Below are 24,972 nucleotides of genomic sequence, written 5' to 3'. Positions count from 1 at the left end.
CACTTGTTACGATATTTCCTCTCATGTATTTTAATTTTAATGCCTGGAGGAAATATTCATAGGTTTCCCACTGCACCCAAAACATTAATGCCTGGAAGTAATGTTCATAGCTTTCCCACTGCACCCAAAACAATGTTGAGTTTTCACCTTCATTTGCTTGCAGTAAATAACTATCTACAACAAAAAATTCCGCCTAAGGAGAGGAGAAGCAGCAATGGCCTTTTGGGGAAACAACAGCCTTGCAATATGTTTCTAAAAATCTGTGTGGCACTTAGGCTGTGATGTCCAAGGGACAGAGCAAATCAAATGATGTTACGAAGAAAGCAAACCACTGCCTCAGTTCCTGCATAAACCAGGAATTCCCACTATAAGCTCATGCAGGTCATTCTAACGTGGAGATGTCTGAGAGATGGAGCTGGTGTTAAGCACTTATGGCCAGCAGAACTTAGGCCTGACTGCTGTCTAGGATTGCCTGAGTTTGGAGAAGTGAAGAGTACGGTTTCCGTTCTGCTTGGAACTACAAACACCCATGTAACTACAACCATCCCATGTTAAACATAGGAACTTGTGTGCTCAGAGCATCTAAGCTTTTGACCTTTGTAACACCTCTGCGGCACCTGGGTAACACTCTGGTCCTTGGAAACGTCCAGCCTGGATGGAATTGTAAGATAGCATCCAGTACTGAGCTTACAGCAAAACTGCTGGCAGAGAGCTGCTTGAAATGTCTCTTAGAGCTTGTGACCCTGTAAGCACAGAGTAAGTTAAGTGAATTAACACACAATTGCATTTTAATGCCCAAACAAGTGAATTGAGTTAGTTCTTTAATCTGCTGTAGTTCTCCTTTCTATTTCTATGTACTAGAAAAGAGCAGATTCCTACCTGATGAGGTTTTATGAGGTTAAAAGCTATGAAGTGCCCAGGCACTCTGATGATGGGGGCTGTATAAACACAAAGATATTATGCAAGCATAGAGATGCCAAATGCTTGATGCAGATTCCTTGTTCATGGTCTGATTTGGTCTCTTCCCTTGCACAGTTTCTCTGCTGAGTAAATATATCGCTTTTAGATGAAAATACTTGTCCCTCTTCCTAAAATACCCTGGTTAAATTACCAGTAGTGTTGGTAACATTCCTTCTTGCTATACGTGCCTGTATAAAAACAAGTGTTGAACAGGTCCTCAGGAGACCTTCCTTGCTGTGCGTCCTTGCTGTGTGGGAGTTTAAGGAGCGTATTTTCATTCCTAATGGATAAAATTGTTAACAAACACAGTCCCCATTTACATGGTAAAAAAAGAATTTTGCACTCATGTTTTGTGATGTTGTAGTTGTGCAAAGACAACCTTGTTTATGTTAGTAAATGATAGGTGACCTAATTGAGACTGAAGTGGAATAAATCCCATATTTCACTAAATTGCCTAAACATGCTGTCTTCAGAGAGCTACTCAGATTACTTTACAGTCCTCTTGTAAAGATTGTTTCTGTTTCACAGGTTTAAATATACTAACCACTTGTCCCTAACAATGGTTGCCAATCTCAGGTATATGTTTGTGAATAAAAATAGCATTATAGGCCGTGGAAATGCTCTGTTTCTTTACTGTTTTGGGGTGGTTTTTTTGTTTATACTAAATGGCTGTGATTTTAGAACCATTGTATAGTTGTTTTGAGAAATTATATTGTAAAATATCAAGGCTTTCCCTTAAAAAAGAAATGTCATTCCAAATGTAGCAAATATCAGATCATTTAGCTGTGTAGAGCCTGAAGCTAAGCTGGATACTGATTGAGTATGAAATGTTTATGTTGGGGATGGAAGAACTGATATGGTAAGCCACAAGCCACATTCTTTTGCTTTATATTGGGAAAGGGCAAGTATTAGTTGTATAAGCATATGATTTCCATACTCTTCATATATGTGTTTGCTTTTTCCTTCACTTCTCTTTGTGTAATGCCTTGAAATAGATTCACATGTGCCCTGGGTGACTTTGCATGGCCCCGAAACCTACAGAGAGCTTTGCCCTGCTATCACACAAATCTAAATAGTGTTGCTTGTTTTCAGTTCTCAAGGACATGTCTTTGATCTGAATAGAAGAGGCTGAGTTGTATGAAAGAATGCTCAGACATAGTTGCTCACATTTGTGATGCAGAGCACAAAGACATATGTGCAAGATGGGTATTGAATTGCCTCAGTTTTTACTTGGTCTTAAGCAGGAAAAGCTGTCAGAGATGTCTGTAAGGGCTTCTGTGTATAATTCATCAGTAAAAAAAAAAAAAAGAGAACCTATATAATACACTTGTGAATATGGCAAAACAAATCAGAGTGCATTTCCCTAGGATTTATTGGTATGTTAAGAAATAATTTTCCTTGTATTTCTGTGTTCACCGCATTGTCACCCCAGCCTTGGGAGCTTTGTGAAACACTGTGCCTGGTTATCCTGTTATGCAGACCATGAGTCAGGAGTGGTTCTGGTGGAAGAAGCAGAGTGGATTGTTACAGGTGATCTAAATCGAGTTTAAGTGGGTGGAAAGACCTAGGGAGCTGGTATGGTAGAAGCAGCAGGGGCTGTCTAATTACATTAATCCCATTCTTGTCCTAAAGCAATGACCACTAATAAGGCATTGTGAGCGAGGATTTAGAAAGAGAAAGTGCCCCTGTAGTTCTGAAATTCTCACAAACAGAAAAAGATGACTTTTCTCATTGCTCACCACAGCCATGCACCTGTTTGGCCTAAACTGGCACCTGCAGCCGATGGAAGGGCAGATGTATGAGATCACGGAAGACACAGCCAGCAGTTGGCCAGTGCCAACGGACGTCTCCTTATATCCTTCGGGGGGCACAGGGTTAGAGTTACCTGACAGGAAAGGCAAAGGAACCAGTGAAGGTATGGTTGGTGTGTGTCCATGTTGTGAGTCCTCTGTCTGCCTCTAAACTCCAGCCGTCCAATCTCATGTTCCATTACCCTCAGTGCTGCCATCAGCAGGTGCTTTTCCAGTCTTTCATGTCTAGAGCTAGTAGCTGTCAGTCTTGTTTCCATATGTTTCTAAATTTCATATCCCTCTGATGTCCACTAATGCAATAAAACTGTGTGAAACCTTCTCCGCACATTCAAGGCATTCTCACAGACTACAGAAGGCCAGCATGAAAACCCTGCCTTGAGTGGCTGTTTTCATGGGAAAACATTGTCTCTTGAAAATTAAATGATTCCTGGAGCACTGGATCAAGCTTCCTCTACAGAACTACAAAAATGTTTGAGTTTGACTATTGCCACTTAGCAAATGTTTTGAGGACCAAAATACTTACTGAAAGCTGTTACACTAGAAATTTTGGCACTCCAGAGTGGAATATAGCTTTGTAAAAGTAGCCAGATAAAAGGCCTAGTGTCCATAAAGTATCATGGTGTTGACAGAAATCAGAAGCAGCTTATGGGTCCCCAATTCAGCAGCACCTTATTCAGCAGCTTTACATCACTGTGTTCTTTTTTTAGAGGCACCACTGCTAAAAGTACTTGTAAGCTCTGCAAAGTCTTATCCCTCCCCAGACATAGATGGAGAAATGAGAAATGCAAACTTTCAAAAAGCTTTTTTTGTTTGTGTGTAAAGCTTTGCTATATACAATTATGAGATACCAGTAAAGTAATAGACTATTTTTGATAGTTATTTTTGTGTAAGTTTTTTGGACAGATAAGATATATGCTACTGTTATTGCAACTCACTAAACTCAAAAGTTTCCACAGAGTTCCCTAGGCTTTGGCTGACAGCCTGTGTTTACATGTTTAATTTAAATTAATTGTAGCGGATTTTTCCTGTAAGAGTTTTTCTGTCTTTATTAGTCCAAATAAAGGCCATAATTATGTGTGTTCCTTAAAACAGTGCATTTACTGGTAACTGATGGCTGCCATCAAGTTGCTACAAGGAAAAAACAGCTAAGCAGCTTATTCTCAGCAAACCTTACAAGACAGTACAGCAAGCTGCAGACAGCCCTGCTGTTGTACTCAAAAATACTTCATGACAGATCCTTTTCTTTTCCCCTCTAACTTGCCATATGGTTAATTTTTGAATCATCTAGCTTTGATCTGCCCATTTCCTTTTAAAAGTCAGAATAAATGTAGGCATTCAAAACTGCCATCCAAGTGAAAGACCTCCACTTGATTTTATTTTAGCCATGTTTACAGTGACACGAGTAAAAGTTTTGATTGCTGCTCTGTTAAAAGAGAAATCTGGGAACTAACCTAGTTATGCCACGAGAGGACCCCTCAAGTTAGTGCTTTGTATAGATCTTAGGGAATCTGTAGGCTTTAGAGGAAAATACCATGTCCTGACTAAAAAACACATCAGCACATCTTTGGTGCAGGAGTAATACTGTCCAGCCTTCAAATGCAGCTCTCTCCCCATAAGGTAACTGTGTAACTGATTCCGGACTAGCAGTGCTGCAGGGCTTCTGCTCTAAACCAGAATGTATGTGATTGAAATTTATTTTAAAAGTAATTGAAATATATTTGAATGTCTTCTGGATCAGAATGAAATAAGCTAGAATGTGTTAGGAACATCCTTAGAGCTGATCTGAATGAATCATTACCAGTGTCTTGCCAACTTTCAGTTATAGTCGTTCCTTCTCGTCTGTGGCTGTGCTCCAGAACAGCATTTACCTCTGTTCAAGCCCAACCCTGTTTACCAAAGCACTTAATCACATCCTTACATTTAAGCATGTAATTGACTGTGGTTGAAGTCAGAGCTGTGTGTGTTTTTAAGTGTTTTGATGGGTCAGGGAACCATCCTGTGAGAAATACAGAGAGATTCAGCAAGGTCTGAAATGAAATTGTGCATTTTGATATAAAGAAATCAGGAACAGTTGCTACGGTAACTGAAAAGTTCAAGGTAATGTGCAGAAAGAGCACAGTAATTGACAGCCCAATTAAGAATTCAGACCTGAAGTTAATTTTAAGGAGTCAAGCATTCTGATTAAAAGTCAATTTCTGATTAGAAGCTGAAATGACTTTTTATTGTACTTTCTTTGTGAAGTATCCAGTCCATAGGGCCTGATTTTATTGTAGCCTGCAACTGGTGAAACAGAGAGGGATTTCAGGGACTGAATTCAAAAGAGAGCTTCTCCTTGGACTTCTGTATCAGGACAAGCTTCAACCTCTGGCAACATGACATAACAGCTCTTAGGATATCTGCTTCTCAGACTTACAATTGCCCACCCAGAGGAGACATAAACTTTGTAATTGTGTGTACAAAAAATTATTTCTGTGAGACTGTCTTTTGCAATCACAGAAGCATTTTCGTTTGCATGAACAAGTGCTGATCTATCTACAGAATACACCCTGTGCTCATTTTCTCCAGGCTCTATCTTGCATAGCAACATCTGTCATATTAAATTCTCACTTTCCCTGATTCACTCTGATGTACAGTCTTTATTAATGAACAGTCATGGGGCATATCAAATACTTAAGGTTTTCATCTGAATATCTGAGAATCTGTAAAACATGTCAGTGGTAATCAGAAAAAATATATCCTTCATTTTAGCCAAAACATGTGATGTCTTTAGCTCTTCTTTAATAGAATCCTCAATTTTTTAATCTTACAATAGTGCAATAAGAAACTTTGCATGAAGTCATTGGAACTGTTTCCCATAATCCTGAGAGTGTGAAAAGAAAATTTCACTATGCCAAATAAATACTGTCAATCCATTTGATAAAGTCATTCCCTTCAGAATGTAGCTGATTGATTTTCCTTGTACAATTATACTCTATTAGCACAGAAGGATTCAGAAAGAATGCCCATTTACCTAAGCTGTTTCCTATTATCTCCTTTAATATGTACATGGACTGAAAAAGGATAAAAAGTCAGCAGATTTCCTACCTATATTTATTTGAGAGTGATGAGCAAAGATAAATGGAGATCTTATAAAATTAGGAGTAGCTTTTTTTGTGTGAACATGCAGCCTTTGCATATATATCTTTTGTGCTGGTATGCATAAGACTTCTGCCTCAAGATAGCTCATGCCATCAGGTCCTGCTCCAGCAGTGTCCTTAAGCAGTTGCTGACTTCAAATCAGGGTTTAGTGTTACTGGAGCCAAAAGTTCTGCAAGGAAAAAAATTCTCCATCCTTAATAGTTAATATGCATATAATTTGTATATTGACTTTCAGAGACAGCTAACAATTTACATCTGTTTCTGGAGAGTTTGTGTAGGGATGGTATGTGGAGAAATTTAAGGCAATACTGTATTTAACTTTATGTAATCTTAAAGGAAATGTCATTTGAAATAATAAAATGCAATGTTCTACCGGTCACATTTTCAACATGGCAAGTAAATTCTGAGAATATTTGATATAAATTCATGATAGATGGGAAAGGATTTTTGTCCCCCATCCTCAAATGTAGGTACTGGAAGAAAAAAAAATTTATCATGTGATTTTCCTACAAAAGAATGTATGTAGGTAGAAGTTTCCTTCTTATGTTGTTAGAATTGTTTGCTCTGTGAAACACAGAGTAGTGTGCGCTGTAATGGCACTGAGATAAGAAACAAATTTATTTGCATTTCCTAAATTAATAATTAGTCCTTGTTGGTGACATGTTGCTCTCCTTGCTTAAGCCAGAATCTTTCAAGTGACAGTACTGCATGCTTTTCCATTAGGAGTGTCCTTAATAAAGGCTGTTTGCTGAGCAGTTGCCTTCTTCATCATCCCTGTGCCCTGCACCCAAAGCTGTGCCCACTGGTTATAGCACAGGCTGAAAAAGGGACATTTTGGCCCTTGATTTTTCATTCTGCCCCTCAATCCCTGGTCTTCCTTTGGGTCCAGATTTTTTGAAGCAGCCATCTGCTTTGGGAGCTATGACTGCATAAATTTCCAGCCTGGAATTCCTCAGGTGTGTTTTTAGGGCTGCCAAGCTCCCTGCTGACTCCCTTGGACATTGTGGCATGTCCTGATCCCATTTGAATACCCAGGCTCTCCAGCCTGATAGTTTTAGAAACAGATACCTCCATTTGTCTTCTGAAAGAGAATGGATAATAATAGCATACTTTACAGATTATATTGAAACCAAATTAAATGCTCTCATGGTTCTTAATAGATATTACTCAAGTGCAGGGTATGGTCTCCTTTTTTTATCTCAGTTCTTTTTTTTCACTAGCTTCTTTTTTACTATTTCAAATACTGTTACCACTGTCAATAATTAATTTAATAGAGAAACATTTTCCTTTCCCCACTTAGGCATCGTTCATGCTGCTGTTCTCCATCCTGCCATTCCACTCTGTGACACGTCTCATTCTTGCTACACTTCTCTTTACTAATTTAATGATGACTTCTCCATTCCTAAACTTATATTAATGTAGGATATAATGTCAAATGATTTATTCTTGTCTTTGGAATGTAATTACACACTCACTGATGTTACAGTTTAAACAAAAGGCTATTTTTCTCCAGGTTGCTGTTCCCATGCTCATGTTTTCAAACAAAACAGTTACTGAAACCAGAAATAATCCTGCCAGTTTTCTTCCCATAATCGTATGGATTGGCTAGACAAAGTACCCTGAAGACTTCAGGACACTAATAGGCTGTTGCTCAAGATCAGTGTCAGAGATACCAGTATGATTAGATTACTTTCAGGATCTAAAGACTAACTCAAGAATTTTGTTCCTGTGTTTTGGCAGGAAAGCCCAGTAGTTTCTTTCCAGACGACAGTTTTATAGACTCCGGAGAAATTGATGTAGGCAGACGAGCCACACAGAAGATCCCTCCTGGTATCTTTTGGAGATCTCAGGTGTTCATCGACCACCCAGTGCATCTGAAATTCAATGTGTCTTTAGGAAAGGCAGCTCTCGTTGGCATCTATGGCAGAAAAGGACTCCCACCATCACACACACAGGTAATGGGACCTTATTTCCTTAATTAAATTATGTTTCACTTATTAAATTATGTTGTCTCAAATTGATGTTTGTATGATGTGTTATTTCACCTGTTTCTTTCAAGAGTTTGTTGCATGCCTGCAAGATTCCCAAGATCATTTATCCAGAGAGTGAGAATCAAGAGATAGTGGAAAAAAATGACACAAATTAATCTGGTAGGCTGTAGGCAGTTGACTGAGGCAGCAGGCTGCCAGAGGAGAAGGGTTTTGGGAGGCTGGTGGTCACTGGGGGTACCAGCTGGTTGCTCCAAACAGCAGAAGATACCACTTTCTCCATCCAGTGCTTTGCACAAAAGCAGCCACATTCAAACTGCATCCAAAGGAATCTTCTCTTAAGCAGATTCATATATGTCAGGTTTGTATCTCTTTCAGCCTTTCCTGTTTCATGGTAAGGGCAGCAAGATCCCAGCTGGTCACCCTTATGGGAGCAAGTTCACTTCTGTCTTCCATGTCAGAATGCCTTGAGCCAACCCTTCACATGATGTTTGCTGACTGCTTAGACTGAGGTTTGTCAGGGCCAAGTAATTAATGTATAAGAAAAGCAAAAATATTTTTTACAGAAAGCCACTAACTTAGGCAGAAATCAAGATCCACTTATTATTCTGTAGGACGAAATTGAAAGCAGATGCTTTTTTTAACAAACCTTGACAAAAAAAAAAAAAATCTAAAAGATCACTTTATGAGAAAAGCTCTGATGAACCATCCCCTTAAGTAAGGAATTCATACATTTTTTTCTCTCCTGTCTGTCTCAGCTTCTAAGCTGCTCTTACCCAGATTGATTAATACATTAGGGCATAATACACTGGCAGAGCAAAGTATCTTACTCCCACTTGCATCAGCAGGTTATCGAAGAATTAGCAGGTTTATGGTAGTGTATCTTGCTCTTGCCCTCTACTATTAGCTGAAAATACTAGAGATTTATAGAAATACCCTGCCTTTTTTTCGTTTTTGAACAAATATGTTTATTATGATCTCTGTGGATAATATAGTATTTTGTACATATTAACACACCTCCCACTTCTTTCTGTCAAAGAGGTGTCATAAATCTATGCTTCTCTGCCTACTTTTCTGCAAAATTAAAATATTTCAGTAGGATCAGCACTTCGTAATTTCAGTGCCACAGTAACACTGTTACTGCCCTTTTTGTAATCAGTCTCTTTTCACAGGGAGATTATAACTTAAAAATCCTGTGTTAGTCAAAGAAAAACTCAAGTCGTAATTGCATAATACTAACTTTAGATGAGAACTCTGCATTCATGTTGTTTATTATCATTCTTAAATTTTGTTATAAAACAGAAGTTATTACATGGATAAGTTTGATTGTTTAAGTAAAAAACCTAAAATTTAACATATAAACCTCACTTTTTCCACAAAGTGCAGTCATTGGTTTCCCAAGAGGTCTTAAGTCCTACAAACAGATGTGCTCAAGTGTGGGCTCCACTGTTCGTGAGGCCAGAGGTCCTGCCAGGAGCCTGCTCCAGCATAGGCTTGGAGGGTCACAGCCTTCCTTCCGGCATCTTCTTGCTCCTTCATGGGTCTGATTGCCAGGCTGCTTACAGGGGGATCTCTGCTTCCCTGTGGAGCTCCACAGGCTGCAGGGGCACAGCTGCCTCACCATGGTCTGCACCACAGGCTGCTGGGGAGTCTCAGCTCCAGAACCTGGAGCACCTCCTGCTTCTCCTTCTAACCTTGGGGTCTGTGTAATTGGTCCACTCACGTATTCTCACTCCCCTCTTCTTTAGCTGCAGTTACTTCTGTGCAATAATTTTTTTGCCTTCTTAAATATGTTATCAAGGAGGTGACAATTGCTAACATCACTGAGGGGCTCAGCCTTGGCCAGTGGCAGGTCTGTCTTGGAGCCGGCTGGCATTGGCTCTGTCAGACACACGGAAAGTTTCCAGCACCTTCTCAAAGCAGCCACCCCTGCAGCCCCCCCTGCTACCAAAACCTGGCCATGAAACCCAATACAATGCTCAAAGTCATAGCTATCCATGCTTAAATAACAAACTATTCCAAATTATCTTTGGGAAACATTCTCTGGCTGCAGTGATTATTTTCTATTTTAGGTTGCCAACAACTGTGGTCACTAGTAAGTAGGAAGAAAATGTAAGTTCCAAATTTCTATAGTCTTAGGAATAGATCATGCAGAAGCCCATAATAGTTTACTATTAACAAAAGGCATTTCTTCTTATTCTTCTCAACAAATCGTAACAAGTTACACAATTTTGTTATGGTCTATTAGATTTAATCTTCCTAGATCAAATCCTTTTTTAAACTCATTTTAATCTAGGCCAAATTTTAATAAATCATAAATTTTAGGGATAGGTCATTACTGCTTGCAGAGGGCTTTTTTCCATTTGAATTGATTAACGTGGTATTTTATCAATTATTTTCTTGCTGGCAGTAACTAATTGCCTATTAAAAATCTTTGAATGTATTAAAATGCAATAAAGCCCAATCCATTTGTGGCTCAGTTAATATTTACGACTAGTAACTAGTAGCTTGGCCAAAGTCATCAACATCTGCAGCATCTTGCAAATACTTATTTAAAAAACCTTTTGTTTTTGACAGAAAGCCCCAAGTAAGCGTAACCCAGACTGAAGTAGAACAGCAGCTCACTGTACCTGAGTGCCTTGAAATTGTTTTCATCTCACTAAGCTCTAAGTAACTACATCTAATATCTGGCAGGAAGTGGATGCTTCTAACACAATCCACAGGATATTTCTTAGATGTCCGCTTTACAATGAGGCAGGTTGCATCCTAGAAGTGCCTCTTTGCTTGCAATTCAGTGATTCTAGAAAACTAATTCAAGCTGCCATGGAGATGGCAGCACTTGGTGAAGTGAACTTTGCCTGTGGTTTCTTAAGTTCTATTTTTAAAAGTTGAGTCAAGCTGTTCCATCATGCTCCCAAATTAGTATGGAACTATTTTGGGTTTTCTCTTAACTGGTTTTACTTTCTTCAGTTCACCTGTTCCTTACTCAGATTCGCTTGAGACATTCCCAGCACTCAGACACCACAATGATGTCCTCTGTCACTGTCCTGCTCAGCTGTGTCAGGCATGGTCACACTGAGACCTCACTGAGATGAGGCATCAGTGTAGGCAGTAGTTTATGATCAGAGTGGCTACAGAGACCTGGGTCCCAAAGTGTCTTTCAAACCAGCCACTCACCAGTATCCTCTTAAATCCTTCTGTTTTCATAGAATCATAGAATATGCTGAGTAGGAAGTGACCTATGAGGATCATCGAGTCCAACTCCTGGCCTTGCACAGGAAACCCCAAGAATCCCACCATGTGCCTGAGAACATTGTCCAAACACTTCTGTGACAGCTTCCCTGAGGAGCCTCTTCCAGTGTTCAGTCACACCATGAGTGAAAAACCTTTTCCTGATATCCAACCTAAACCTCTCGCGACTCAGCTTCAGGCTGTTTTCTCAAGTCCTGTCACTGGTCACCACAGAGAAGCAAGAGAACAGTGTCTGCCGCTGCACTTCCCTCAATGAGGCAGCTGCAGACTGATGAGGGAGATGGGGTCTCCCCTCAGTCTCCTGTTCTCCAGGCTGAACAGACCAATGACCTCAGCAAGTCCTCAAGCAGCTTCCCCTCTAGAGCTTCACCATCCTCCTGGTCCTCCTTTGGACACTCTCTAAGAGCTCAATGTTTTTCTTATATTGTGGCACCAAAAACTGCCCCCAGGACTCGAGGTGAGGCTGCCCCAGTGCAGAGTGGGACAATCCCCTCCCTTGCCCGGCTGGCAGTGCTGTGCCTGATACCCCCCAGGGCATGGTTGAAACAGAAATGTACATTTTTAATTACATGTGTTTAGAATTTATACTTGCCTTGTATTTTTAGATTTTAGATTGTATATTTTTATAATTTATGTAATATTTTTTCCAAAACTGAAGCTCTGTCTCTAGCAAAGCTAACTTGGATAGGCACCCAAAAGGAATGACCTCTGCAGTGTGGCAGCTTTTACATTCTCAAAAAGACATTTCAGCACTAAATTTGTGAACTGTAAACTGAAATACAACAAAAAAAAAAAAATTAAAGCAAGGATCAAAAATAATTTCCTGTAAATAGATAACTAAAATAATGTAGGGATGAATTCTGTAATTTTATATGCGAGCTATGTCATATATAGCTTATTGCTCAAAATGTTCTTGGAAATAAACACCTCTTTTTTTAACTTAGTAACTTAACTTTTTTTAACATTTCCTACATAGGAAAGAACATGTCATCAAGTCCTTATCTTGGTTGACTTTGAAGACCATACCAGACAATTTAATAACAAGCACCCAAATTTTGCTACAGTAAAGTGAAAAGGGATAAGCAGCCTAAATATTGATGCCACAGTCAGCTAACACTCAGCAACCATTCAGTGTAGCAACATTTATGGGTTCAGAAATAAGTGGTATTGTTTCTCTCTGCCTGATTTTCTTCTTCCTGCCAAAAAAAAAAAAAAATCACAAACTTACCTGATCAGCTGGATGAGAGAGGCAAAACCAAATTAAGTCAGGGAATAGAAAAGCTGAATAGTGCCTCAACTGTTGGATTCTGCTTGCAAGGGGTCCTGGTCATCTAAACACATGATACAAGTCAGATTAGATAAGGTTCATTTAACGTTTTTGATGTTTGCTAGGCTTATATCTGTCTTATCCCATTAATATAATACCAGACAAAACACAATTATTGTGGAAAATCAGTAGAAGGTTATTTAAATAGGGAACTAAAGGGAGTTGCAATACGAAATAAAGCAAAGCAGTTGTTCAGTTAAAGTTACCCTTGCAAAAAGTAAATGCATCCTTTAAGAAAATAGCTAGAGCCACTCCTTAAATGAGACTTTTATATATTATTTATCTCTTTATCTCTTTTCCATCTTCATTTTTGATGATCTTTTAACCACTTTTCCTGTTGTTTTAAGATAAAAATCCTTGTTGGCTAAGCAAAATACTTCTGCAAAACCTCTACTAGAGTTCACTTTAAAATATTTTTTACTTTTCCTTGGTGACCCCTAGCAACTCCAGCAAACAACCCAGTTGGGCTAGATATATTTTTGTGTCTTATTTTCCATATTAGCCAAGACATAAAAAAGATAACAAATAAGCTGCTTAATGTCATATTTACAGTGCAGTTGAGGCATGGTCTCATGATTTCCTGCCTATATTTCTACACAATGAGAACACCTCAGTAAGGCCAATATGCTGCAAGTCACCTTCTAAACAAAGATGATTTCAAATTCATACAATTACAGGAAGATACATTCATGTACTATTTCCAAAATGGTTACTTGCAGGTTGTCCAGGAAGCTACTTTAGTTACCAGAGCAAATCCTGTTTATAATGCTTCTGCAGACCCAGAATAAGAGACTAAGCTTGAGGATGCCTGATAAACACACAAACATCACTTCCTCTTCTGTTACAGTTTGACTTTGTCGAGCTCCTTGATGGAAGGCGTCTACTGACCCAGGAGGCGAGAAGCTTGGAAGGACCTCAGCGGCAGCACAGAGCCTTTGTGCCCTTGGCCAGCCACGAGACAGGATTTATCCAGTATTTAGATTCAGGAATATGGCATCTAGCCTTCTACAATGATGGCAAGGAATCGGAAGTGGTTTCTTTTCTTACTACTGCTATTGGTAAGGATTTCCTCTATTATTCCTAAACTCCTAAGTATGCCTTGGGGCCAGGTATTAACGCACGTACTCAAATTGCAGGATGGCTTTGTGTGGTTTTGGAGAAAATGCTTGGGGGGAATTGTATTTAGCAATATGCTGTATACTGCTACACCCTAAATGTTGAGTAAGTATTTTGTAGGTCTTTTAAGTGACTATAACCATAACGAGATTCTGCACAGTGCCAAACATGGATTACAAGCTGGAAAATCCTTGCTTTATTTTCTTACTTTGATTTTCCTTCTATTTAGTTGGCTTTTGTTGATTTTGTTTGATTTTTTGTTTGTTTGATAGGCGTTTTTCTCTTTCTGGAGCAGAGATGTAGGAATGATTGAAAAACAGACAGTAGCACCATTCTGCAGTTCTGTGTGACAGACAGTTCTGCCATTGAACACCATCAAAGTCACTCAAGCTGGAGTTCAGGCAGAGTACTGGGGTTAAAACTCCAATAAAGGGCACTGTAAGCCTTGGTTGTAGCAACCACAGTAATAACAGGAATCCCTGTTTCCCCTTGCTAACAGAAAGAAACTGAGATGGCTTAAGAAGAACAAATTGACTAAATAAGTCTTCTGACTTCTCTGGCAGTAAAATGCCCTGTCAGTTCAGCTCACAGGCGTGGATTTGTTGCTGTCCAAGGAGGAAAAGATGCTGCCAGTGGGTGCCTGACAGCACACTGAGTATTCGTCTTCCACTCTGTAAATACCTAAATCTGTTTCCGATTCAGTAATATTTAATTTTAAATTTGTTTGACCTGCTTAAACTGTTCATGTACTGAAATTCATTTGGTTGTAATTTAAAGATTAGTCCATAAAACTAGCACTCAGCTTTCTTCTGAGCGCAGTGTTTAATGGACTTTTTTTCTTTGCAGAAAAAAGCAGACTCATTCCAAAGCTGCCATTAATCCCTCTCCCAACAGCGGCACTGGTGTTGAGTCTCAGCTGTCTGCAATAGTTACCTAAGAGCTATGGGTTGTAATTTGTCTTGGCAGGTTAATTAAAAAGTTTAGGTCTTGCTAAAGCAAAGTCATTAACATCCCAATATTCTATTTTAGCACTAAAGTTTATCTAATGCAGAAATGGAAACTGCTGTAATACTATGTTTTAAATTTAAAACCTGGAAATGTGATGTTCTGTCTTGTTTGCAGCTGAGCAACATTAGTGGTAGTTACTTCTAGAAGTATGTTAGCTTATGAAATTGAAGTCTTACTTTATAGAATGCAGATTTACTTCAATTTAGTTTACTTTAGTAATTTGATTTTTTACTTACAACAACCACAGAAGTTTAAGATATTCTTCTGAAGGCAGCTTTTTCTCCTTGTCAAAGAATGTCTTCAGTTCAAAACTTCCCATTACAGGAGAGAAATCAGTGAGGCTCTTACAGTGAGGCTCTCACAGAAATCAGTGAGGCTCTTCAAACATGTTTAAAGCACTGTCATTGTTGTTCTTGTTTTCAAAGTGATGCTTAAGTGTTCTAGCCAGACTTTCCTCTTGGCCTCATTGCACTAATATAGGGAAAAACAAGAAGAAAAAAAAATAGAAGCATTCTTAATTTGCCTTTGAGCATCGAAGGAATGGTGTGAGTGAGAAGCATGTCAGATTGTCTTCAAGGCAATCTTTTTTTTTTGTTTTGTTTTGCTCTGCTGTACCTTCATGACTGCATGATAAACAGAGCAGTCCACGATACAGAGCCCATGATATATTCGATATATCCCCTGCTGACCTTGAATCATTCAGTGTTTCTGTGATTCAGAAACAAGGAAGTTTTCTTTTGCTACACAGGTGAGAATCACTTTATCCACTGGCAGCTGTATATCAACACAAAGCTGTAGTGTAAAAAACCTGTTTAAGTACAAGCCATGAATTTTGAAACAGACTTAAGTAAAATTTTTAGATAGGAAAATGTGGCTTCTTGGCAAGAATTTGTCCCGAAAAGTGCAGCATTTGTATAAGTACCATAAAAGTCACTGTAATAGCCTTAACAAGGTGGTACCTTTCTCCTCCACCTAGTTTTCAACACCTTGTTTAAAAAAAAAAAAAAAAAAAAACAAACAAAAAACAGTCAGGTGTTTTGTGTAACTTTAATGCTTCAGAACCTTTCCAGTGTATTCATGAAGTCTGGCAAGACATGGTTGCTAGATTGTAAGCACATAAATACTGTGGTACTGTAGTGTTACTGGTTTTTTTCACTGCCCAAGTAAAGAGGGTAAAGCAACCTGACAGTGCTTATGAACCAGTGTGTAAAGTTGCAACACCAAACAAATAAATCAAATCACACATGATGGCAGCCTTAGATCTGTCTGTGCAGGGTGAGGAACCTTCAAAGAAGTTGTGTTGACTGTCAGAGGCAGGCTGCCATTTCATTTGATTCCTGTGGCAAAACCACCTAAAAAAATCTCCCTTTATTATTCTGCTAACATAGGGCTTACAGTAAGAGCAAGTTTGAAAAGTATAGCTCTGATTCAGTAAGAAGTAGGATCCAGTGATCTGAGAAGCAGACCAGCAGCCTAGAACTTCTGAATTCTGATTGATGTGTTAATCCTGCCCCAGCCTAGGCTCATGCTTCAGCTGCTCACCATGTAAAACTGAGAGTGACATTTCTCTGGAGATACTGTGAGGGTGATAGAACTGCTGGGAAAATGAAGGAAGCATTAATTAATAATCACAGATAGTAGTAGAAAGCACAAAATTGATAATGGTGATCATAATGATAAGTTCCTAAAGCCAAACTGTGCAGTCGTTGCTTCAGGCAAACATCCCCTGCGAGTGAGGACTCACCAAAATAAATGGCAATAGTTTTTACTTCAGCAATAAACATGTTGGATGGAAAGACTGCTGATTTTCCAAGTCTTATCTGCTATGTTTCAACAGACTGAGCAGTTCAGAGCCAGCAAATCATTGCAGGCTCTGTATGACAGTATCAACTGCAATTACTGTGCAGCACTTGCCTGGAATGATTTGGCTTCCATTATTCTAGTGAAAACTGGAGAAAAATGGAAAAAGGCATCTGTATTCCCAGTTTGATAACATGCAGTTAATTTCATAAATTGTGAGGCTGTCCATTATAAAGCTTTGCAATGTGATAAAGCTATAACTAAATCCACTCAGGAACATTAGCATAGATTTTGAGGGCGGGAGATGGCAACTTGGCCTGTTTTCTAAATGGGTGTGGAATCATCATCACTGAAGGGCTAGGTGTTGTCAAAATGTGTGCCTGTTACATGCACTGAATGTAAACCTGGGGAAAATACAGCCTTGTAATGCCTGTCAGAGCTTATACTTCTGAATAATACAGGAAACACGTGGAGGGAAAAATATTATTCTGGAAAAGTTTTCAGCTTTTAACAGCATTTTTATATCCCATTCTTCCAAATTACAATTCATTACATTATAAAGGAAAGGACAGTCAAGGTCTCTCAATAATAAATTAACCTTTTTGTAAATTACATTGGTGGCACTTTCTGAAGTTCCTAATAGAAAGGCTTCTTTGAGAAGCACCTTGTGGATTCACAATCTGCCACAATCTGCCTGATAGTGGTAGTTTATGTAGGGCAACCTTGTCTAGTGAAGCAAAATAGTGGGCTGAGGAATCAGCTGGAATCAGCACATCTGAGACAGAGATTTTGGCCAAAAGACTGCTCAGTAGAAGCAAGAAACATCTGAGAACCTGAAAAAAGCATCTGTGGAGTCAAAGTGTCTTCCAGCAGCTGTTACTGTTGAGCTCAGGCAGTCTTGCCTGAGCAGGGACATTGAGAAACCAAAAGGAAAAGCAAAATCAAAATCAATTGTCTGTGAGAGGAGAGCATCACTGTTTACCAGCTTGTCACCTAGCAAGTGACAGGAAACACATGTAGAACACCCGGGATAGGATGCAAGGTTTTATCTCATTCCTATCTTCTACATTAGACAATGCTTAAGTTAAGAAAAGGACCATTCTTTCTGCTCCCTCTGCCGTGTGTAAAAAAACCCTGCTGTAAGTAGTTTCCTCCATTGAAGTGCAAGATGAGCTCCAGTGTGGTTTATAAGGGGCTGCCAGCACATCCAGCACCTGGCAATACACACCAGAAGGCACGTGCCCTTCCTGCAATAGCCCAGAATGTAACCTACCCCATGCAGTCCCTAGGACAGGGCTTCACACTCAGGAGTGGTACCAGCAGAGGACCACTTCACAACAGCACTGAGCTCAAAGGAGAAATGGCAGGGCACAGAAGCAAGCGTGGACTGGGAACCCTCCTTGTGTGAGTGATAAGAATGGCTTTCTTAGCATTGTGTAAAAGTGCCTTTGTGTTTAGTTTGTTCTTAGCAAAGGGAAAAGGAAGCATCTGAGTAGCTCAGATTTTCTTTCATTGCTTTTGCTGCTTATGTATAAACTAACTTAAACTCTAGCAATTTCCACTTCAGAGAGGCACACAGAAGTGTGATCCACTTAGAGTCTCAAAGCCATTTGTGTTATTTACACTGCTTTACTAATGTCTGGAAAAATCTAAATTGGTTTCATGTAAATATTGAGGAGTTAGGATACTGTGCAGAGTAACGTGGGATGTGATCTGTTCTGGCTTGCACTTTGCTTTTAGCTCCTTAATTCCGTCAGTTACTTGACGTGAAAGTCCCCCATGTACTATTAGATCTTCAGGACTCTGAAGGAGGAGAAGTGGTTTAATTTTTTAATTAAATTAAAAAGGCTACCCTTTTCTGAACTTGTCCTCAGGCTAAAGAGGCTGAAAGTTCAGCAAGTACTTTGCTGAATCAGAACTCCTTAACTGCTGCTCCATGGAACAGCTCAGTTCTCCCCTATTGCATGAGTATGGTCATCTTAGCCCTTCTGTTTCAGAGAGGGACATGGAGCACTTCCACCTTATGGTAACCCTCTGCAGATAATTAGTTAGTAACCCATTCCTGCCCACACTCACAGTTCTTATTTTGCTCTGCACAGAAAAAGAAATACAGCAAAATGAGAACTGTGCCAGGAAGGAAAATCACCTAATTTTTGATGTTATTGATCTCTGTGCTACAAAATAATAGCAGAGCTTTGCAGGCTCTGCAAATAGTTTTTTTGAGTTTGGCTCTGTATGCCCCCCTACAAGCAGACATCTGATGCTCTGTCAGATGGGCGATGCTTTTTTTGATTACACTCTTGTTGCTGCCGATCCTTTTTTTAATGATTTGTTTCCTGCTTTCCACTCTTACCTAGCTTCTCTGAGTGTGGCTAAGCTAATAGGTCTCAGGTAGTATTTAGAAAAGATACAGTCACTCAGTTCATGTAGGAAGCAAAAAATGCATTTATGAGTCCCTGCCAGGCTGTATTAGGTTTTTCTTTCCTTGTGTATTTGATCTCATGAATGACATTTTGTTGACAGGTCTGCTTGACTGAAAATGCTTATCCTCAGAGCATGTTCAGGTTATGCTGCAGCAGTGCAAAGTGTCTTCCTTTAAACATCCAGCTGGCCACAGAGTGTGAGATCCTCTGTGAGAATTGAACTAGTCCATACAGAAGGTTGGAAGAAGACAGGAGATTGCCCTCTCCATCCTAACCAAATCCAGCCCAGTCAGATAGGTTCGGTATCACAATGCGAGACAGAAATGTGGGGTGAACTCCCTCTGCCTGAGCTTTGTGAGCTGCAGGAATTCCCCACTCCAAGCAGGTGTCATGGTGTGCTTGGTGACATTTCACTTTCATCCAGCCCATGTGCAAATCTAGTCTGTTCTCATCATAGGGCTTAATAAAAAGCAAACATGGACTGAGCCTGGATTTGGAAATGGAAAGAGGGCTGTGAAACAGAGGTGAAACTTTTCACATTAGCTTGCACTCCTTATATCCAGAGTTTGTTTGCTCTTCTCAGTAAAACAGTGATGATGATTTTGGATAGATAGTGACACAGCCCTTAAAACTGTAGCAGCTGAAAGTCAACAGCAGCTTTATCAGTGTACCCTTAATCTTTTCATGTTTTTCCTCAAAACTGATGAACAGCCTCATTTCCCAGTGAAGTGAGCCAAGAGGGTCGGCGTGTTCCAGTGTTGGAGTTTATCTCTGTGTCTGTCTTTTCAGACAACTCCTAACAGATCAAAAGTTCCTTCTGGTTCTTAAATCCCTTTCAGCTTCAGTCAGTAATGTTTGTACGTGAGCCTATGGTACACTGCTCCCTAAATGTTAACTGCAGCTTTTTGCCTGCTGCTGCTTAGATCTACAGCACTTCCAAGGAACAGGAAGTCAGACCAATTGTTTCAAATCTAGATGTTACTTGTAATGACCTTTTTTCTCTCTGCAAGTGTCTGAAACAATTCTTGCATAATAACCCCTCTTCCCAAGCCATAATGGCAGGCAAAATTATTATTTCAGGATTTTGCTATTGAAGATGTAAGGCATCTCTAATAAAGAGGAAATTAGGACATGTCTCAAAGATAACTAAATAATAAGAAGCCTATAAAGGTCAAATGCTTGGCTGTGAAAACTTCCATGGCCTCTCTTTCTGTGTAAAGTGTATCTCTTCACTGATGATCAGTGAATAAAAGCTAGCAGTAGAAAATTAAAATGTGTAAAGCTATCTTAGTTTTTAAGCAGAGGTGCAATAATTTAATGTTAGATTTGAAATTTTTCGTTATTTTTTTATTCGGATTTCCATATGTACACATCTCTTTAAATAGCTCTTACAATTATAAGTGATAACTTGAGTGGAGATAATAGAAAAATGGACAGGTACTTTAATTTATATTGTTGAATAAAATAAATTAGGCCATGCTTCTAAAGACTGCTTGGATGCCAGTGAAAGTATTCATCTCAGAAGTTAGATGTATGAGTGCCTTTAATGTTCCAGATTTTGTCTGGTTTTAATCATGCTTTAAAGTGGTAGAAAAATGAAGGTAGATTTGTCTTTTTGAAAAGCTTTGCCTGCATCTCTACTTACATAGACTGGTAGCAATGAACTTGCATGTCCATGTGCTGCGTTCAGGCAGGCAAGTTCTCTTGATCTGACAGAGCTTGTACAAAAGGTTTATTGATTGGGGGAATTACTTTAGTTTTAGGGTCAAGAAAAGGTTTATTTATCGCTGAAGTTTTTGCCTTTTCCTCTTTTCTTTCTTTTCTTTCTTTTCTTTCTTTTCTTTCTTTTCTTTCTTTTCTTTCTTTTCTGTTATTTCTTTCTGATATTTCTTTCTTTCTGTTATTTCAGTCCCTGTGTTTTTCTGTTCACTTTTTTTCAGAAGAGCATAATTCTGCCTTAATAACATGGCTTGTAAGTGCTGTCTGAGGGGTTCTGGAGAAATGTGTAAAACAGTGCATATGGTTTTCGTTTTTACACTTTTGTATATAGCTCTTTCCACGCAGCCCAGACTGCGGGCTAATGTAAGCACAGCTTGTTTTATTCCTGTGTCGTATTACCAGGCTGGTAGAGCAGCTTTGTGCATACTTTTCTTTCCATGAATGCTCCCCTGCTAAAGCACAGAAACAAGGTTGTGGGAGTTACTTGTCCGCTTTGGCAAACAAAAAGAAAACACTTTCTGTACTAGAAGAACAGACACTTTAAGCCTCACTTTTCCAAAGGCTGTATTCACGTGTACATATTTGCATGCAAGACCACAAAAAAACAGAAGCCAACAACATCAGCAGCTTAGGAGTCACTGGACCAATCTTCATTTTGCATGGGGGCTGAGCAGATGAGAAGGACATGGTCTGTGCAGTCACTCCTGGCATACATTGACTTTTTAAATGCTAACAGTTGGTCTGTATATTAGATGTGTGACTGCTTTCTTTTGTTGAGTGCTACAACAGTCTCAGAAAAAGTTCCATAGATTATCTTAAACTGATTTCTAGACAGCTTGTGAGAGGCTCTGAGAAGGAGCAAAATTTGACCACATATGTGCAGAAAGTCTGCAAGGGGCAGGAACAGAGCCATAAGTACTGCTTTTTGTCTGGCCCTGACAGAAGATCACCAAGAGTTCAATGCAGCTGCCTGAGCACAGGACTTTGGTTGCACCTGAGATGCCCCAGAGAACTGGGGGCACCTCTACAGGGGGGTGAGGCTGACATACAACCTGGAGGGGAGACAGGGTCTCGTGTAGCAGTGGCTGCAGGCCAGGCTTCCTGCTTGAGAGCATGTCCCTAGCACCAGGGACTTACCTAACTGAACCTCACATATCAGTCATTCCAGCCAGTACATCCTTAGTTACCAGGCTAGATACATTGACTAAAGACTTGGTGTAAAACAAAATTTATTTTTTATGTACCCAAAATTATAGCATTGTCAAGGTTTCATGGTATTTGTTTGACCAAAAGAGATTACATTTGTAGTTCTCTCTGTGTGTATGCAAGAATGGTTTGGGTTTTTCCCTCCTGTAATACACCAACTTAAAACATCATTTAAAATGAAACTCAAGGCCAGATTTAGCCTTGCCCTGAGGTATGACAGCAGAATTGTAATGTACTGAACGTGAAGTAACTTCCCTCTTGCTAGTGCAGCTCCAGAAGTTGAACCCTGAAGGCTGAATAATTGTTGTTTCCTGTATTAGTTTGTAACAATTTATGAGAGTGGGAAGGAACAAAAAAAAATTCTTTGAAATCCCCTGGGCAAATAGGAGATATGAGAGTTTCATCTACTGGAGTGAAATTCAGGTTTAAAAATATTCCAACTGCAAAAAAGGGAATCTAGGAAGAAAATAACTGTTCACAGTGTGTCTTTCTAGATCTCCACAGCCATGTCACAGTTATGTTATAAGTATGGATTAAAGTCTTATTGTGCTTGGAAGGTGCATTGTAGAAGGAAAAATAAGAAGGTTTCAGTCCAACAGCTACTCTTTGTTTAAAATCATTCACTGAATTTTTTTCCCAGCTAACTTCCAACCTGTGATCACATTTCAAGTGCTTTGGAACAGAGGGTGTTTTCAGATGGTCAATGTATGATTCCTTAAGAACTGTATTTCAAGACCCCATTGTGCTTTTAGCATTGCTCATGTTCCCTGTTTGGCCCTATGGACAGCAGAAATACCTTAGCAGGATTTCCTTAAAGTTGGTGAAGTCAAGGGAGATTTTACCATCAAGTTAAATGGTCATATACATCAACCAATGCCCAAGTGCTTTTGAAGTCCCATTACACTTTATGCTTTCACTCATCTGAGAGCTTCAGATTATAAGGCATTCTGTCCTGGAAAGATTTTTTCTTAATAAGGAAGCAGTAAGAGAAAGGAATGAATCAGGGAGATAAAGTTCTCTCTCAAAGGGCAGCCCAAATTCGGACCAAATGTGGCAAAGGTTTCTGAAATGATCAGGCTTGTTCTCTTCTTTATTTACTCCCCAGCTATTCCCACTTGGTCCCTCCTTCTGTAGAGCAGAAGTTCAAAATAAGACTTTTTAGTATTTCCAGCTGGGACTGGAGTTAAATGTGCTGAAATAGCGTGAGAAAGACTGATATGATTGTGGTGAGAGCCATTTGAGTACCTGGATATACATCTCAAACCAGGCCTAAAAACCAAAGTATAGACCGCCCAAGGGAAAATGTGCTCACATGATGTACTGTGAAATTTGGCAAAATCAGCAGCTCTTGATTTCAATAAGTGACCCAACTGCCCTTGAGCACCAAACCTTCTATGCTTCACCATCACCTTGTAAAATGGCCCAGCCTGTAGAGTCACTTCTGGCAGGGGCAGGCGTCTCTTGTCAGTACCCTCATGGAGATGGGGGTGTTTCTGCACTTGCAAATTGCTTTTTAAAAATGTTCTTACAGAAAAAGCGGAGGGAGAACAACATGCAATTTAATATTGTGGTTACTGTCCTCTCTCACTTGCCAGATTCGGGAGTGATTTGAAGAGATGTTTAAAGGACTGCCTGCTTGTTGCCCTTTTCCTAATTTAGCATCCTTATACCTGCGTGTGAAGATTAGAGTTCCACTGGGATGTGAGAGCAAAACAGGGTTATATGCATGGGTCCTTAATTAAAACAGACCTCCCAGCCTTAGGAAAAAGAAAAAGAAAATCAAAATCTGGCACAACATCAACCGGTATTAGCAGTATCAGCATCACACTAGGTGCCCTACAGAAGAGGAAACTGTGAAAGAGCACTCAAAAATAATGAGTGAGTTTCCATGATGATGTCAAGACTTTCACATCTCAGGCTGCCAGGTGTGGATTGCTTGAGCTAGAAGTATAAAAGCTGTACAAAATAAAAATGAAGCAGAAAAATTGAAATCTCAGCAGGTGATGATGTGCTATAAGAAGGATTCAGTCCTTTAAAGCTTCATCTAGGGAAGGAAGAGGAGGAGCAAGAGAATACCAGACCCAGCATCTCCACATTTCCTTTGTTTCCGGGCATTTTCCTTCCCCTTATCTTTGTTTTCCCTTTTTTTTTTTTTTTTTAAATTTGCTTCATAGTGTCAAATCTGATGCTTGAAGACATCTGAAACCTGTTTTATCCCCTCTCACCTCTACGTCTGCCTTGGCATTGTTATCACAATTACAAGGGCAGTGACAGGCTTAGAATCCAGCCTCTCCTGCAGTGAAATTCAATCAAGTAGCATCATTTCTTTGAAAAATAAACAAGACTGCAAGCTCTGCAACTGGGAAGTAAATTAAATGTGTTCACAGAGCTTCAGAATCCTCTTTGCCTTTCATGTTATACTGCTTGACTTCCTATTAAAATTATTGCTGACGTGGTTGGGGCAGTGACAAGGAGCATTTTTGTGAAAGAGAGGTGTTAAGCAATGAGCTTGTAGGTGTCAATTTTATCCTGGACAAGCAGATCCAGGAAGAATAGTATGTGGCTTTCTAAAGTTGCTGTAGTGCAGCAGCAAAGAGTAAGGTGAAATAATGTGGTGTCCCTTCACTCTCCCAAGCAATGTAATTCAGTGTACAGTGAGAGGAATGCTGGGCACTCCTCATGGCCCTTTTGTACTGATGTGGCTGACAGAGGATTTCAAGGTCAAATACAAACCATGGAGTCTCCCTGCTTGCTGCCTTGCTCCCTGCACCCTCCCTCCCTCCCTCCCAGCAAAACATTTTCCTTAGCCAAAGGGGCACAGCTAGGCAGAAAATAGATCAGTGGACAGCTAGGAACAATACATTTCTGTGTGACAATAAATATATGTATTTGTTTGATACAGTAAACAATTCTAATTATTTGGTTTACCTCCTTTTTTAGTTTACTTGCTAGTTTTGAATTAATGCATTTTTGTATAGAGATAGTCAACATTTATTAGGAACGGGTAAAAACCTTTCATTGTGCCAATTAGTATGTATGCAGTATCTTCCTGGGCTGGTAGATGAGTAACTGTGGCAATTTATTTTAGGCTGAGCAGCTACATATATCTTCTCACCAGTACTGAACAAAAGATTTTGGTGCCATTTCTTATGTAGTGGTGGAGAAGACTACTAGTTGAAGGGATCAGACAGGATACTTAAACTCTGCTCTTTCCTTTGCATATC

The 24,972-nt window shown here is 39.5% G+C and overlaps 1 protein-coding gene across 1 annotated transcript in view; it reads left to right on the top strand.

The window, feature by feature from the left end:
• The window catches only part of TENM4 (teneurin transmembrane protein 4), a 591,112-nt gene that overhangs the window by 412,126 nt on the left and 154,014 nt on the right, over positions 1–24,972 (top strand). The window contains exons 9-11 of the mRNA XM_041414180.1: positions 2,705–2,875; positions 7,650–7,864; positions 13,324–13,534. Of these exons, the coding sequence (XP_041270114.1) occupies positions 2,705–2,875; positions 7,650–7,864; positions 13,324–13,534 (597 nt within the window). The remainder of the gene's footprint in view (positions 1–2,704; positions 2,876–7,649; positions 7,865–13,323; positions 13,535–24,972) is intronic.

Source organism: Onychostruthus taczanowskii, unplaced genomic scaffold, assembly GCF_017590055.1.
Source record: "Onychostruthus taczanowskii isolate IOZ18803 unplaced genomic scaffold, ASM1759005v1 scaffold44, whole genome shotgun sequence".
Lineage (NCBI taxonomy): Eukaryota > Metazoa > Chordata > Aves > Passeriformes > Passeridae > Onychostruthus > Onychostruthus taczanowskii.
Note: the sequence above shows the minus strand (reverse complement) of the source record. Positions and strands in the feature narration are given on the sequence as shown.